The sequence below is a fragment of the Alternaria incomplexa genome, assembly GCF_024043165.1.
Source record: "Alternaria incomplexa strain BMP 0042 chromosome Unknown scaffold_1, whole genome shotgun sequence".
Taxonomy (NCBI): Eukaryota; Fungi; Ascomycota; class Dothideomycetes; order Pleosporales; family Pleosporaceae; genus Alternaria; species Alternaria incomplexa.
Genome location: NW_026249850.1, coordinates 4,114,039 through 4,127,838, shown reverse-complemented (window position 1 = coordinate 4,127,838; position 13,800 = coordinate 4,114,039). Strand labels below are relative to the sequence as shown.

General features: G+C 53.4%; 7 protein-coding genes across 7 annotated transcripts; 5 read left to right on the top strand and 2 right to left on the bottom strand.

The window, feature by feature from the left end:
• Nucleotides 1–438: 438 nt before the first annotated feature.
• Nucleotides 439–1,539, top strand: J4E90_001432 (uncharacterized protein; the record flags this gene model as incomplete). Its single annotated transcript, XM_051431020.1, has 1 exon — nucleotides 439–1,539. One exon carries the CDS (start codon nucleotides 439–441, stop codon nucleotides 1,537–1,539), a length of 1,101 nt encoding a protein of 366 aa, XP_051296507.1.
• Nucleotides 1,540–2,369: 830 nt separating this feature from the next.
• J4E90_001431 (uncharacterized protein) lies at nucleotides 2,370–3,304 on the top strand (the record flags this gene model as incomplete). The annotated part of the gene is made up of 2 exons (XM_051431019.1): nucleotides 2,370–2,531; nucleotides 2,588–3,304. The coding sequence occupies 2 exons, from the start codon at nucleotides 2,370–2,372 to the stop codon at nucleotides 3,302–3,304; spliced, it is 879 nt and encodes a 292-aa protein (XP_051296506.1).
• Nucleotides 3,305–3,611: 307 nt separating this feature from the next.
• Nucleotides 3,612–4,336, bottom strand: J4E90_001430 (uncharacterized protein; the record flags this gene model as incomplete). The annotated part of the gene is made up of 2 exons (XM_051431018.1): nucleotides 3,612–4,234; nucleotides 4,288–4,336. 2 exons carry the CDS (start codon nucleotides 4,334–4,336, stop codon nucleotides 3,612–3,614), a joined length of 672 nt encoding a protein of 223 aa, XP_051296505.1.
• Nucleotides 4,337–4,559: 223 nt separating this feature from the next.
• SNU13_1 (RNA binding protein snu13) lies at nucleotides 4,560–5,048 on the top strand (the record flags this gene model as incomplete). Its single annotated transcript, XM_051431017.1, is given in 2 exon segments — nucleotides 4,560–4,565; nucleotides 4,584–5,048. 2 exon segments carry the CDS (start codon nucleotides 4,560–4,562, stop codon nucleotides 5,046–5,048), a joined length of 471 nt encoding a protein of 156 aa, XP_051296504.1.
• A 374-nt stretch (nucleotides 5,049–5,422) lies between these two features.
• On the bottom strand, nucleotides 5,423–7,861 carry J4E90_001428 (uncharacterized protein; the record flags this gene model as incomplete). The annotated part of the gene is made up of 1 exon (XM_051431016.1): nucleotides 5,423–7,861. The coding sequence occupies one exon, from the start codon at nucleotides 7,859–7,861 to the stop codon at nucleotides 5,423–5,425; it is 2,439 nt and encodes an 812-aa protein (XP_051296503.1).
• Nucleotides 7,862–9,695: 1,834 nt separating this feature from the next.
• Nucleotides 9,696–11,869, top strand: J4E90_001427 (uncharacterized protein; the record flags this gene model as incomplete). Its single annotated transcript, XM_051431015.1, has 2 exons — nucleotides 9,696–9,858; nucleotides 9,915–11,869. 2 exons carry the CDS (start codon nucleotides 9,696–9,698, stop codon nucleotides 11,867–11,869), a joined length of 2,118 nt encoding a protein of 705 aa, XP_051296502.1.
• A 615-nt stretch (nucleotides 11,870–12,484) lies between these two features.
• Nucleotides 12,485–13,128, top strand: J4E90_001426 (uncharacterized protein; the record flags this gene model as incomplete). The annotated part of the gene is made up of 2 exons (XM_051431014.1): nucleotides 12,485–12,493; nucleotides 12,529–13,128. The coding sequence occupies 2 exons, from the start codon at nucleotides 12,485–12,487 to the stop codon at nucleotides 13,126–13,128; spliced, it is 609 nt and encodes a 202-aa protein (XP_051296501.1).
• Between the last annotated feature and the right edge of the window lie 672 nt (nucleotides 13,129–13,800).

Sequence of the window (13,800 nt, the reverse complement as noted above, 5' to 3'; positions counted from 1 at the left end):
TCAGTTTGACGATCCAGACCAATGCAGCTTACGTCATAGGCCCGAAGGTTTCGGCGATACCGCCGCTCCCGCCAACAAGTTCTGTCTCCTGCTAAGTCCAGGTACCATCTCGCTTCCAGCGGCTACATATCTCTATGCGGGCACACTTTACCACCAAAAGACTAGATAATCTTTAGGAAGATGCCCGTCAGGGTCTACACCGGCGTGGAACGCCTTGGAAAATTCTACGAGCCAAATACCGCGCGGATGCCGAGATCGACCGAGCTCTGATTTCAAACCATCGGACGGGATGTGCTTAGTAGGGGCGTATATAGCCTTTTTGATCCGTCTGGAGTCTTGTTATTCAACCCTCACAGCTGCTGTTTTTGGTTTCCTTTAATATCTTCCTACATGTCCGAACTCTCAAACTTACCAAAATCAAACACCCACAACACCAAGATGTCCGCAGACCGCCTCTTCCAGCCGCTCAAGGTGGGCGCCATGGAGCTCAAGAACCGTATTGCCATGGCACCTCTGACGCGTTTCCGTGTCAACGACGACCATGAGATCCTGCCCATGGCTGCACAGTACTACGGCCAGCGTGCTTGCGTACCGGGAACCCTCCTCATCACCGAAGCCACCCTGGTCTCGAAACAATCTGGTGGTTACCCCAACGTACCCGGTATCTACACTCAGGCTCAGATCGACGCATGGAAACCAGTAACCAAGGCTGTCCACGAGAAGGGCTCGTACATTTACCTCCAGCTTTGGGCCCTTGGACGTGTAGCAAACAAGGACTTTGCTGCGGCGAACGACATTACCATCAAGTCTTCCAGCCCAACATCGCTAGGCGAGGGATACGCTACTCCCAAGGAGATGACCGTTGAGGACATCAAGCAGAGTATCTCCGACTACGCACAAGCAGCCAAGAACGCTATCGAGGCTGGCTTCGACGGTGTAGAGATCCACGCTGCCAACGGCTACCTTATCGATCAATTCCTGCAAGACACCTGCAACAAGCGCACCGACTCCTACGGCGGCTCTGTTGAGAACCGCTCCAGGTTCTGTGTCGAGGTCACCCAGGCTGTAGTAGAGGCCGTTGGCGCCGACAAGACCGGCATCCGATTGAGTCCGTTCTCCGAGTTCCAGGGTATGAAGATGAAGGACCCCCTCCCTCAGTTCACAGACATCATGAAGAGACTAGATGCATTCAACCTGGCCTACCTCCATCTCGTCGAGGCCCGCGTATCTGGCAACGCAGATGTTGAGGGCTACGACTCTCTCGACCCTCTACTGCCCCACTACTCTGGCAAGCTGCTCATCGCTGGTGGACTCAAGGCCGAGGATGCGAAGAAGATCGTCGAGGAGCACAAGGACCGCGATGTCGTGGCCGTGTTCGGACGCTACTTCATCAGCACACCTGATCTCGTTTTCCGGATAGAGAAGGGAATCGAGCTTACTCCTTACGACCGCGACACCTTTTACGTTCCCAAGAGCGAGAAGGGATACATTGACTACCCTTTCAGCAAGGAGTGGAAGGAGGCGCACCCTAACTTGTAGATACGGCGCAAAAAGATACCCAGTAGCGTTTACGAGTTTGATAGAATAATTGGACAACGATTCTGAGACGCACTTTTCTTGTAACTACTCTGCTCTACTTCGGTCTCACGCAATCTCGGATGTAGCCGCTGGCACGTCCTCGTACTAACGCATGTCAGCCCCCATCTTTAGTGCCGTTATTGCGCAACCTGCGGGCCCTCAAAACATACAACATCTATAAATCTGATAGTTCCAAAAATGGAGGTCGGGATGCGCGACGGCATATGAAGAACATGGACCGCGATGGCACGCCTAAAGGATGCAGTCAGGTGTTGGTGCCCGGTAAACAGTCGCGGTAACCGTCACAACTCAGCATAACAAGTGACGTAGATGCGAAAGTAGGCAATGCCACATGTTACGTGCGCCGGAGCAAAGCTCGGTAGTAGATTAATATATATGGCGGGAGTTCATCCGGGGTAATGATCCAAGATCCCTGATCCCGCACAGTTACTCCACATCATTCCCCTGGTGGCTAACCTCAGTGGGAACAAACACCTCCATCGACCGACGAAAGCAGCAGGTACGCCGTTTCAGTCGCATGCCATTGGAGAAGAAAGAGTGTTTTGAAACAACGCACGAACTTGATGCTCTCACATGCGCATAGCCGTGCCTCCTCGCTTCGGAACTTTTAGATTGACACCTTAACATCCGTTTATGTCGGCTAGTATTCACGGGGAAACAAGCTCGATATGTTTAGTGCTGGCGACGATCGCACGATGAGTGTGCTGTGGGTATAAGAAGGGGAGGAGCGTGCAGGAAATCGTTTGTTGCGGACTCTAACAACACTCACGATGCACTTCTCCACCTCAGTACTCGGCAGCATTGCTGCGCTCTGCGCAACTGCCAATGGCGCCCTTACTCGTGTCAACGACTTCGGAGCGAACCCATCCAACCTTCAGATGAACATCTACGTTCCTGCTAAGGTTGCGGAGAAGCCTGCCATCATCCTCGCCGTACGTCTTGCCACTCCGTCCACTCTGTGAAGACCGTCTTTCTGACCATTGAATAGCTGCACTACTGCGGCGGCACCGGCGAAGCCTACGCCCAATCGACAAAGTACAACAGCCTCGCCGAGCAAAAAGGCTTCATCAACATCTTCCCCTCCACCAAGAAAGACAACAACTGCTGGGAAGTCAACACCGCCAAGGGTCTCTCCCGCGATGCCGGCGGCGACAACCAAGGCCTCAACAACATGATCCAGTACACCATCAAGAAGTACAACGCCGACCCCACCAAGGTCTTCGTCACCGGCAGCAGTTCCGGATGCATGATGACCAACGTCATGATGGCCACCTACCCAGACGTCATCGCCGCAGGCTCATGCTACTCCGGTGTCGCCGCAGGCTGTGTTGCAGGCAGCCCCGGCGCCAGCCCCAGCACCGCAGACCCGCGATGCGCAAACGGACAGGTCATCAAGTCGCAGGCTGAATGGGTTGCTCAGGTCAAGGCTATGTACCCTGGCTACAGCGGCACTTACCCTCGCATGGCGACTTGGCACGGAACTGCTGACTCGCTGGTTAAGATCCCTAACTTGGGTGAGCAGTTGAAGGAGTGGAGTGGATTGCTGGGTGTTTCGTTCACGAAGAACGAGACGAACACTCCGCAGAGTGGTTACACGAAGATGGTCTATGGTGATGGGACGAAGCTTGTAGGTTACAGTGCTCTGAATGTCGGTCACACTGTGCCGGTGCATGAGGCGGAGGACCTCAAGTGGTTTGGACTTTGAGTGGAATGATGAGACTACGACACGATTTGTTAGCCTAGCTTGAATGTATATATCTTTGGACATCGGTGTCAATCTTGACATGATGTGAGCATGATTCTTCGTATTCTTCGTATTCAAGTGTCGGCATGAGGATTACTGTGTTGCTACGAGCTGCGAGCCGATGCTTTTGCCGCTCTGATGCCTCTGAGATAGTGTTGGTGTTATGCGAAAAGACAGCTAGACCTAGATTGCAGGTTAGGTTGACTACATTTGACGGATTAGTAGTTCGGATAATGGGGTATATTCATGACTTCGTGCCGACCAGTAACTACCTCATAACCGGCGGTCTTGCCTCTTTATTGAATGCCATCCTACTACATAGCCATTCCACCGCCTCTTGCACACCAGTTCCTGTGAGCGCACTGCAAGGAAGCACTCTACTGTCTCTAACATTTCCACCCTTCTCTCCCTCAAACACTCTTCTCACAAAGCCCTCTTTAATCCTCACCACTTCGACGCAGTCTTCTCGATCTTGCTTGTTCGCCAGTATCAAGATGGGCACGCCGCTGGCATCTTCGTTCGCTAACACGCTCTCCAAGACCAACTTGCACTCATCCAACCGCCCAATATCTTCTATGCTTGCAGCATTGTTCGCGCTCATGTCGGCTAGCGTGGCGTTGCCCACATCACTGCTATCTATAACGAAGACGATGGCGTGACAGCTGCTGTAGTACGACTGCCAAAGCCCGCGCAAGCTATGTTGGCCGCCGACGTCCCATATCTTGAGGTAAATGGGTGGATTTGGAGGTGGGAGGGCGATGGTAGCAACGTTTTGGCCGACGGTGGGGACGGTCTTGAGGTTGGGGTGCGAGGCCGAGTAGGTGCCTTTTATCTGCTCGAGGAGGGTTGTCTTGCCGGCATTGTCGAGGCCTAGGAGGAGGACGGAGTACTCTGCGATACGTTAGTTTTAGTGCGGTTGGTGCATCGAGACTTGGGATGCGTACCTTCCTTACTTGTCGCATGGAGATATATCGACTTGAAGAGGTGATACATGGTTTGCGCGACGCGTTATGTCGACGCGCGCTTCACATGGCCGGCGGGTGAGGGTCTACGGCGCGCGGTTGATGGGGAACGTGTCATACCGTTGTTATCGATAAGCAGGCAGATATATCCCGGAATGCGATCTTCGTCATCCCACCTACAACCTCTCCCCACCACTTACTACAACATTTGCAAGGGCGAGCAAGGCAGTGTAAGTGTTTGGAATGATCAATAGATGTATGTATGCTAACAGCCACAGGAACCCACGGGCGAGCCAAGCAGTGAACCCAAGCTTAACCCAAAAACTCCTCTTTTCGACCTCCGGGAAGTCATCATGTCTACGCCAGCTGTTACGCCATCCGCAGCCTGGCCCATCGCCAACACCATCCTGGCCGAAAAGCTTCTGGACCTAATCCAGCAAGCAACCCACTACCACCAAATCTCCAAGGGCGCCAATGAAGCAACCAAAACGTTGAACCGAGGCACCTCCGAGCTCATCATCATGGCTAGCGACGCCGAGCCCCTCGCCATTACACTTCATCTTCCACTCTTGTGTGAGGACAAGAACGTGCCGTTCGTCTATGTGCCTAGTAAAATGGCACTGGGACGGGCCTGTGGCGTCGGCCGCTCGGTTGTGGCAGTCAGTCTCACCAGCAATGAGGCGAGTGATTTGATGGGGCAGATTAGGGTAGTGAAGGATGCGGTGGAGAGGATTGCGATTTGATAAGGAGTGGGTCTGGAAATGGCTCAGCTTTAAGTTATTGAGTCCTGGTACTGGCGTAGTATGGGGATGGACAGCAGGTCTGCGCGACACGAGACGCATGGTAGTTTCGGAATACACTCTTTAGACAGATAGAAATATCAACATTCTCTCCGGATCCCGTCTCGTCTCTAAATAGTCTTGGTCTTTTCTTGCAAGCTCGGTGGACCTTGCACGTCTCGGCCCAGTATTGTACCGGTGATGTTGGCACCTGATCAGCTCGTCTGACGTACCTGAAACCACGAGCCTTAGTGTTGCGTGCCGCCCACATCGTACCTGATCTGAGCAAGTTGACAAACATTGCTTAGAGGTAGGCGGCACGCAGCATCAAGACCGGTTCAATGCTCTTCAACTATCTTGAAGCCCTCGGGGTTCTTCTCGATTAGTAGTGCCCACTTTGACTCGTCGATGTGATCACACAATGCCTCCCAATCTGGATCCGGTCTATCGGACGGTTTACCGATTCTCGGATCGTTATGGTAGTCTTCCCAGCGCTGCAAGAGACTCATGATCTCGGAAACGTCTTCCCTTACCCCTCTCCCCATGCGTCGTTTCCCCAGCTCTTCCAGTGGTGTGTAAGGGTGTAGATATTCAGGTTCGTCAGCCCATAGTTCTATTATCAGATCACTCATACTCTCGAAGACATTCCGAGGGATCTTCCCGTTCTCATTCATCAGTGTTGGATCGGCGCCACACCTGAGCAAAATTTGGTACAGTGTATAAAACCTGAGAGGTGAGTCGTTTTGGCTGCACACCATGCTCAAGGTGTCATAAGCGACTTCATGTTTAGCATAAGTGACTAATAACATGAAGATCGTAATGTCTCCGTCTCGACCAAAGGCGCGCTGACGTGCATAGTCCAAGTCTGAATCTTCGACACTGCTTCCATGTTTCAGCATAAGCTCCATGCATTCGAGTGATTGCTTGTCTGGTTTGTATGACATTGCATATATCAGAAGTGACTTATGATGGTGGTCTCTTACGTTGAGCATTCGCTGCAACATTGCTGCGTCCGTTTCCAAATTGATCAGTCTTTCCAGATCATTCGTGGAAGCAGTCTTCAATGCCTTTACCGCCTCGGACCAGTCACGCCCACCACGATGAATCAAAGCCTCTCTTATTCGACTTCTTAGTAATGTCTCGTCGTTGACTGTCGATGCAAAAGTTAAGCTGGAGTCTAAATCCTTTAGCTCAAACGTGTGTCCTTCTTGTAGGACGGACTCCCACATGTTGCCTGATCGATCGGGATCGAAATATCGATCCGCTGCAAATTTTACCGATTGTTGAAGTATTATAGAGATGTCAATGTTCAGAGCAAGGAGAAGCTCCAATTTTGCGTCATTATCGAGCGTAGAGGAGCCAATGACATCATGAGTCAACCTGTCCAGGGTCTCCATCGATAGCTGGTCATGACGGTCGTCCAGGATCGTCTCTAGAGAAGACTCGTCTAGATCCCCTTTCCAGCCCAGTTCGAAGATCCTGTAGGCATTTGGCTGCCTTTCTAATACGACTCTAGGATCTGTCAGTCGGTAGGCAGACTTCGCTTTGCGCTTGTTGATGGCAAAGCGGAGTAGTGAAGACTGGCCGAAATGTGGATGTATCCCCAGTGCTCTCCATTCAGGCCACAAGTGCTGCAAAACCTTCAAAACACCCACCTTTTCCCCAAGGATAGCGGTCTTGAAAGCTCGACGCACAGCATCTTCTACGTCCGCGTGGGTTCGTGGAAGACGTTCCATGATCCAGCGAACGGCCTCGAGTGTGCCAGTATTACATGCAATCTCCAAAGGGGTTTCAGAGGCCAAGTTCTTGAGCAGCAGAGAGTCGTGGTTGATGGAGTCCTTGGTGAATTTGAAACGTGTTTTGACTAGGATATCGGTGTTATTGTGGCGAGCGGCTAGATGAATGGGATAGTCGCCATCATCATTGGGTTCATCCAGTGGAGCACCTTGGTCCAGACAATCGATGATGCCGTCCGGGTCATTGTAAGTAAAACCATCCATGAGGTCTTGCCAAAGCTTCTTGCGCGCTATGGGGTCGATTATCAGGGGCGGTTTCAGTACCGTTTCGACCATACTTTCGTCTACCAAGAGATGGTCTGAGTAGTCTAGTCCTAGATGGAAAGGCCATCGCTGCATAATCCAAACCCAGGGTTTCCAGGTCTTCCAAGTTGGCTGTGGGTATGCCTGGCTGATTGGTAGTCCACTGGGTGTGGCGGTCTGCGCACGTTCATCCACGCTCTCAGCAGTGAATAGCCTCCAGATGGCGTATGCGACATGGCAAATGGCACAGATCGCTATGATGGCATTGGCACTTTGCCCCCACTCGCTTATCAAACTGTGCCAGGATTGTTCGATAGTATTTGTTCCACGCAGGATGTTGACTATCGATAGTCCATGGAGCAGCACAAATGACCAATAGATCAGATAGCTTGTTGCCAAGGTGGCTGGTAGTGACCTCCAGAGAGCTGTGGCTTTGACGCGTGCGCTTCGTGTAGCATTGTTCTTGTTTTCGATCTTGTTCAAGCTCGATGTGAGACGGTAGGCCACCTGACATGGAAATATTGATGCCGCGATGCGAAAAGCCAAGTAAATCCAGTATGCTGCCGAATAGTGCTGGGACGACGATTGGTGCGTTGTAGAGGACTGACACGGTATCTTGTCACGCCGGATGTATGTGCTGAAAGCTATAGCCTGCACAATAGACGCGGCAATCTGCGTCAGGAACCCAAAGCTAACCAGCTTCCGAGCAGCAAGCACGTCCTTATCCGAAAAGGCCATCGATACCGAAGCACTAACTGCATCAATGCTAGAGAGAGCAATGACAAGCTCCTGAGAGTTTAGTCCTTTCCTCCCCTTGGCAAGATTGATCGTGAGATAAAGCAAGTCTATGCCATGTTAAACCCAGAATAGCCTTCAAATTTCTTCGCAACTTACTTGCACACTGAGCCATGCAAAGTTCTTTCGCACCTGAAGTATGTGCTGTGAAATGACCTAAGATTAGTACCAGGAGGAGTACAAGACAAGGTAGGAAAAGGCCAAGCAGGACACCAATGCCCCCAACATCCGGATTGATTTCGTGGTTTTCTTGCAAACAGGCTTCAGATCTGCTGTTACCGAGTAACGGTACAACAACCAAGGCAACTGCAGCCAGTATCGAGCAGATGACTGGTCCCGCTTGGAGGAGCCGAGCACGCTTTCTCGATGTATCCTCTGCAAAAATCCCGCTCTGTAGGCGTATTTTGTCCAAGTAGACGAGATGAACTGTGTAGGCAAATGCAACAACGCTCGTGGTCACGAGGAAGATATTCAGGAGGTCCATGTTCCGGTACGGTTGGGACGACAGAAGCTGATGAGATACGTCAGGGGGTGACTTCGCCAGCGGAAACCAGGTCTGAGATGCGGGAGGCCAGGAGGGCAGTCTTTTCAAGCATGTTCTAGGTTCGGGTCGAGAGTGCGGCTGAAGCTCGCGTTGGGCAGTTTGGCACTGCCCCAGATGTGGCTGCGTCTATGGCTGAACCAGTGCATTGCGCTACTGGCACCAGGCGCGGCCAGGTTTTGGTTGATGTTGCTGAATACGCACTATTAACTGTTGACAACTGGATACATCCCGAGGCAACGTATTCCTCTACCTAGATAGAGATAGGGTGTACGATCATACATCGATGTCTTGTGAACTGCAACACGACTGGTATACATGCCTAGTGCCGGATGAGGGGTTCGCGGCTCCACCTGGGCAGGGCTGCAGCATCTTAGACGACGGGGCGGACTGGTGCCGTAGCTTCTACAGCGATACTGCATAAGAAGCTGCTACATCTCGATTAATGAACAGGCGAACCGATTCCGTACTGTAGGACCAGATGCCGATGGAACATTTGCCAGCTCAAGGGTGGTACACGTGCCCGACGACACGCATGTGACATTCGAGCTGGGCTGAACGCTAACCTTTGGTGACACTAGTGTGTGGAGCCGCATGCAGGCGTAGATATCGAAGTGCTCATTGTTCTAGACTGCAAAGGACCTAGCTAGCTGGGCGTTCGCGCCTTGTTCTACCAGCAGCAGATGTCTTTTCTTATGTCGTGTGTCTTGGGAGGGTGTAGGATTGGGACGTTGGGATGCAGGAGACTACCTTAGTACTACTTCTCCAGCCACAGCTCAGATGACATCATGCTTGCACCGCCACGCTCTGCATTGTAGAATAGTACTAACAGCGACCGTTATTCTAGGCGATTCTTGACGTTGACATTCAGTTGCCGCGGAAGCCGTGAATTACGTGCAGCTTGCCTGGGCAGTGGTTATCTTATCTGGAGCAGGGTGAGACATTGGGCGCTAAAGTCATGGATCGCCGGGGAATGGGACGTCTAACAGGGTCATCTGCAGCTTTGCTCCCACCCACACGCACACTCAGAGGGGCACGACGAGCGCGGTAATGCATCTTTGCCCTTGCCTAACAGCTGTCATCGTACGGCGGCAGAATCGTGACTTGTGCGGAGAGCCACGTAGTTTGAGCATTTGAGCTGTGACCACAGCAGCTCCCAAAACAAGGTTGAACTACAGATAGTCTGACAGCCTGCCCTTGCCCAACCTCACAGCGCCCTCGCACAGCGACACCACCATGGAAGATCGCACGCCCGCCGCGGGTAAAGCGAAGCCGTCGCCCGAGACGTCGCGCCGCAGCAGCACCTATGGCACCGGCAGCGACACGCCCACCCAGAGCGCGACGCCCAGCGACTCGGCGCGCAGACGGCCGCAAGCTGCCATGCAGCCCTCTGGTTATGGTACGCGCATCATCTGGCGACCCGGGGAGGATATCACGATGCTAACGCCACTGCAGGCTCCATCACGTCCGGCATCGAGCGCCGCCAGCAGGCCGCAGCGACGGCGCACGAAAGCTCGACCAAGCCCAAGAAGCCGCCCATGAGCCGGCGCGCTACGTCGTCGAAATGGCCGCAGAAGGGGCAGGAGTTCAGTGTCGACGACGCCGAAGAGGAGGTGGAGCTGGACCAGGCCCAGCAGGACCAGCAGAAGAAGCAGCGGCAGACACTGCGCCGCAAGCCCTCGACCGTCCGCCGCCGCACCGCCGCGCCCCCACCCAACCTAGCCACCATCGACTCGACCGAAGACGACGAGGTCGAGCAGGAGAACGCCGGCCCTCCGACCGGCGCCGATGCAGACGCGACGCCCTCGTCCAGCGAGGAGACGGTACAAGCAGAGGAGGAGGAGAGCGGAGGCGGCGATGAAGACGACGACTTGAGCGACGCCGAGAGCTTCACCCTGCGCGACCGCCAGGACGCCATCAACGTCACACATCCCTTCGGTATCAGGATCTGGAAGCCCGCGCTTTACAAGAAGGGCCGGTCGGTCCAGCGCAACGCTGAAGAAGACATCCACTCGTCGCCAGGCCTCTTTGTCAGCCGATGGCTGCTTCTCTTCAACCTCGTATGGACCCTCGTATTCGGATGGTGGCTAGCTGCTGTTGCTACGGTGGGTGGTCTGCTGTGCGCGCTCCTGGGCTTCAACGAAAGCTGCAAGGAGTACTCCCATTTGCTTTTCGCCCTAGCCGGCTACCTCTTCTACCCCTTCGGCAAATACGTCAAGCTCATGCAGGATGAGGCCTACATTGAAGAGGACGAGGGCGAGGGTCGCAGCATCAGCGAGTACGAGCAGTGGCAGAGCGGCGACATTGAAGAAGGACGCCTCTTCTTTGGTCCAACAACCGGCACAAGCTCCTTGATCGGCCGCCGGCGCAACAGCGTAGATTCCACAGGTGGAGAGACGACAAGCCTCCTCGGTAGAGATGGACGTGCCAATGTCAACCACACCGATACGGCCAACACTAAGAGGAGGCTTTTTGGCCGTGGCAAGTGGAATCTTGGCCGAGTCGTCTTCTTCTTGTTCTTCTACGGCTTCCTTACACCCTCGCTGTTCCTGGTCTCGGCTCTGTGCTGGTTCCTCGTCTTCACCATTCCCATGGGCAAAACTACCCTGCTGCTGTTCGACCATCTGCGACGTCATCCCCTGGCACTGTCGTTCCACTCTGACAACGGCAACGTGCGCCGCCCCGGAGAGTCGTCGTCGATCCTGCTCTGTACCTACCGGGCAGTCGGTATCAAGTACTGGAAGTACACCATCGACGGAACCAACATCTTCCTCATCAACCTCCTGGGCCTGGTCGCTTTCACCATCTTCGACTACTTCGTCTTGGCTGAGGCCTTGGAGATGAAGTTCTGGCTGACGGACCAGTTCTTGCTGTTCTCACTAGCACTGCTGTCTATCATTCCGTTGGCATACTTCATTGGTCAGGCTGTAGCTTCCATCTCAGCCCAGTCCTCCATGGGTGTTGGCGCTACTATCAACGCTTTCTTCTCTACTGTCGTCGAAGTCTTCTTGTACTGCGTAGCCCTCAAACAAGGCAAAGCTCAACTCGTCGAGGGTAGTATCATCGGCAGTATCTTTGCAGGTATTCTGTTCCTACCAGGACTGTCTATGTGCTTTGGCGCTCTCAAGCGCAAGACTCAGCGTTTCAATGTGCGATCCGCTGGTGTCACTTCAACTATGCTCCTATTCGCCGTTATTGGCGCTTTCGGTCCGACATTGTTCTACCAGATCTACGGAAGCGTGAGTATAGCCCCATTGCACGTCGGTCCTGTGCTAACTCAAACCAGCATGAACTCAACTGCCACTCATGCGTGCACTCTAATCACCACGTTCCCCTTGAGCGAGACTGCCGTAGATGTTACTACTCACAAACACCAGCACTCAATGATCGCTTCTACAACGAAGCTGTGAAGCCTTACACCTGGTTCGCGGCTGCTCTCCTGTTCTTCTCCTACATCATTGGTCTTCTGTTCACCCTTCGTACCCATGCCGCGACAATTTGGACGGAGCCAGATGCTCAAGAGAAGAAGTTACTCGAGATGAGCGCCAGTAGTCTCAGCCAAAGCGGCCACATGGACTTCCCACATGCTTCTTTCGTCAGGCAAGCGACAGGAAACTCCATATCTCGTGCGCACATACGCGACAGCCAGCTGTATAAGCGCATGGTTAGCCAGACTTTGCAAGAAGTTGGGCTTGGGCCTGAGCACACTGCATCAGATACCGGGCGGCCTGGATCCAAATCGGATAGCAACACTCCGCACATGGTACCGCCAAAAGAGAGCGACGCTGTCTCGCACCACTCTTTCCACGTTGAGGGACTTACAGATGATGCTGCAGAGTCGCTTGCGCGACAAATCACTGAGATCGCGGCAACAACGACCGCTTTGGCGACGCGTGACGTTACCAGGGCTCCACGCAAGGCAGCGCAACTCGCCCATACATCAACCAAAGCGCATGCAGAACGCCCCGCTCACACGCGAACGAACACAGAAGCTGCACCCGAGGAGCTTGATACAGCGACTGGCCATGCCTCCGGTGGGCACGATGCACCGAACTGGAGCCGCCAAAAGAGTGCTGCTATCCTGCTGACTGCGACTGTCGCATATGCCATCATCGCAGAGATTCTCGTCAATACCGTTGATGGTGTTCTCGAGGGCTCTGACATTGATGAGAAGTTCCTGGGTATCACTCTCTTCGCATTAGTACCGAACACGACTGAATTCCTCAACGCCATCTCGTTTGCCATGAACGGCAACATTGCACTGTCCATGGAAATCGGTTCCGCATACGCTCTCCAAGTGTGTCTCCTCCAGATTCCCGCCTTGGTGTTTTACAGCGCCATCCACACAGGCTACATTCCGGCTCAGGACGTTGCCAGCCAGACGTTCACTCTCATCTTCCCGCAATGGGACATGGTTACTGTCATCCTCTGCGTCTTTCTCTTGTCGTACATGTACGGCGAGGGTAAGAGCAACTACTTCAAGGGCTCTATTCTTATCTTGTCGTATCTTGTCGTCATTGCCGGCTTCTACCTGTCCGGGTTCAACGACTTCCAGAAGATGGGTGTCGATCCGATGGATACGCTGGCGCTTGGGGGGTTGGTCGAGCAGCAGGTGCAGTCTATGACATTCAAGACACCTGGAAGAGGTCGCAGTGGCGTGGCGTACTGAAAAGCTTTATTGTGATATTGAGGTATGGAGGGGGATGTTAGAAGAATGTTAATGAGTGTTTGCAATGGGCAGGTTTCTGCACAAAAGGTACATAGCGCAGGCGTTTGAGGAAAACTTTATATTGGGAATAATTAGTTATGAAACGCACAAATAGTGGCACGACTGCCACGTAATCTGACATGAAGATGCTCTGTTGATCTGTGAAGTATGATTCATGTTGGGCTGCACGCAGGTCGAGCGGTGATTGATGATCAGCCAATGCAGCGTGCAATGTTCCTCCGGTGCGGCACCAGAGAAAGCGTATGCATGAGCTCCTAACTCGGACTGCTGACAGAAACTTGATCAGGAAGTGCTCGAACATAGTGTTTCGCATAGTCGTCTACGTGAAGCCTATAGCTTCAGAGAAACATGAAGTCGGTCCGTGAACGCTGCTCAGCCATGCAGGTGACGACGGCTTCACAGCACCCTGCGATGGGCGTGCGAAGTCGAGATGGGCGGAGTGAGGCGGGTATATCTTACAGGTCACGATGCGACGAAGTCCGCAAGTCGCAGCGCATGGAGTGGGGCGCCCGGGCGATCCAACGTGGGAGGATTGGAGAGGAGGGTGCGCGCACATGGTGCGGCAGTCTCGGAGTGGCAGATTACAGTGGGTCGCCGGCGTCAGCGGGCGTG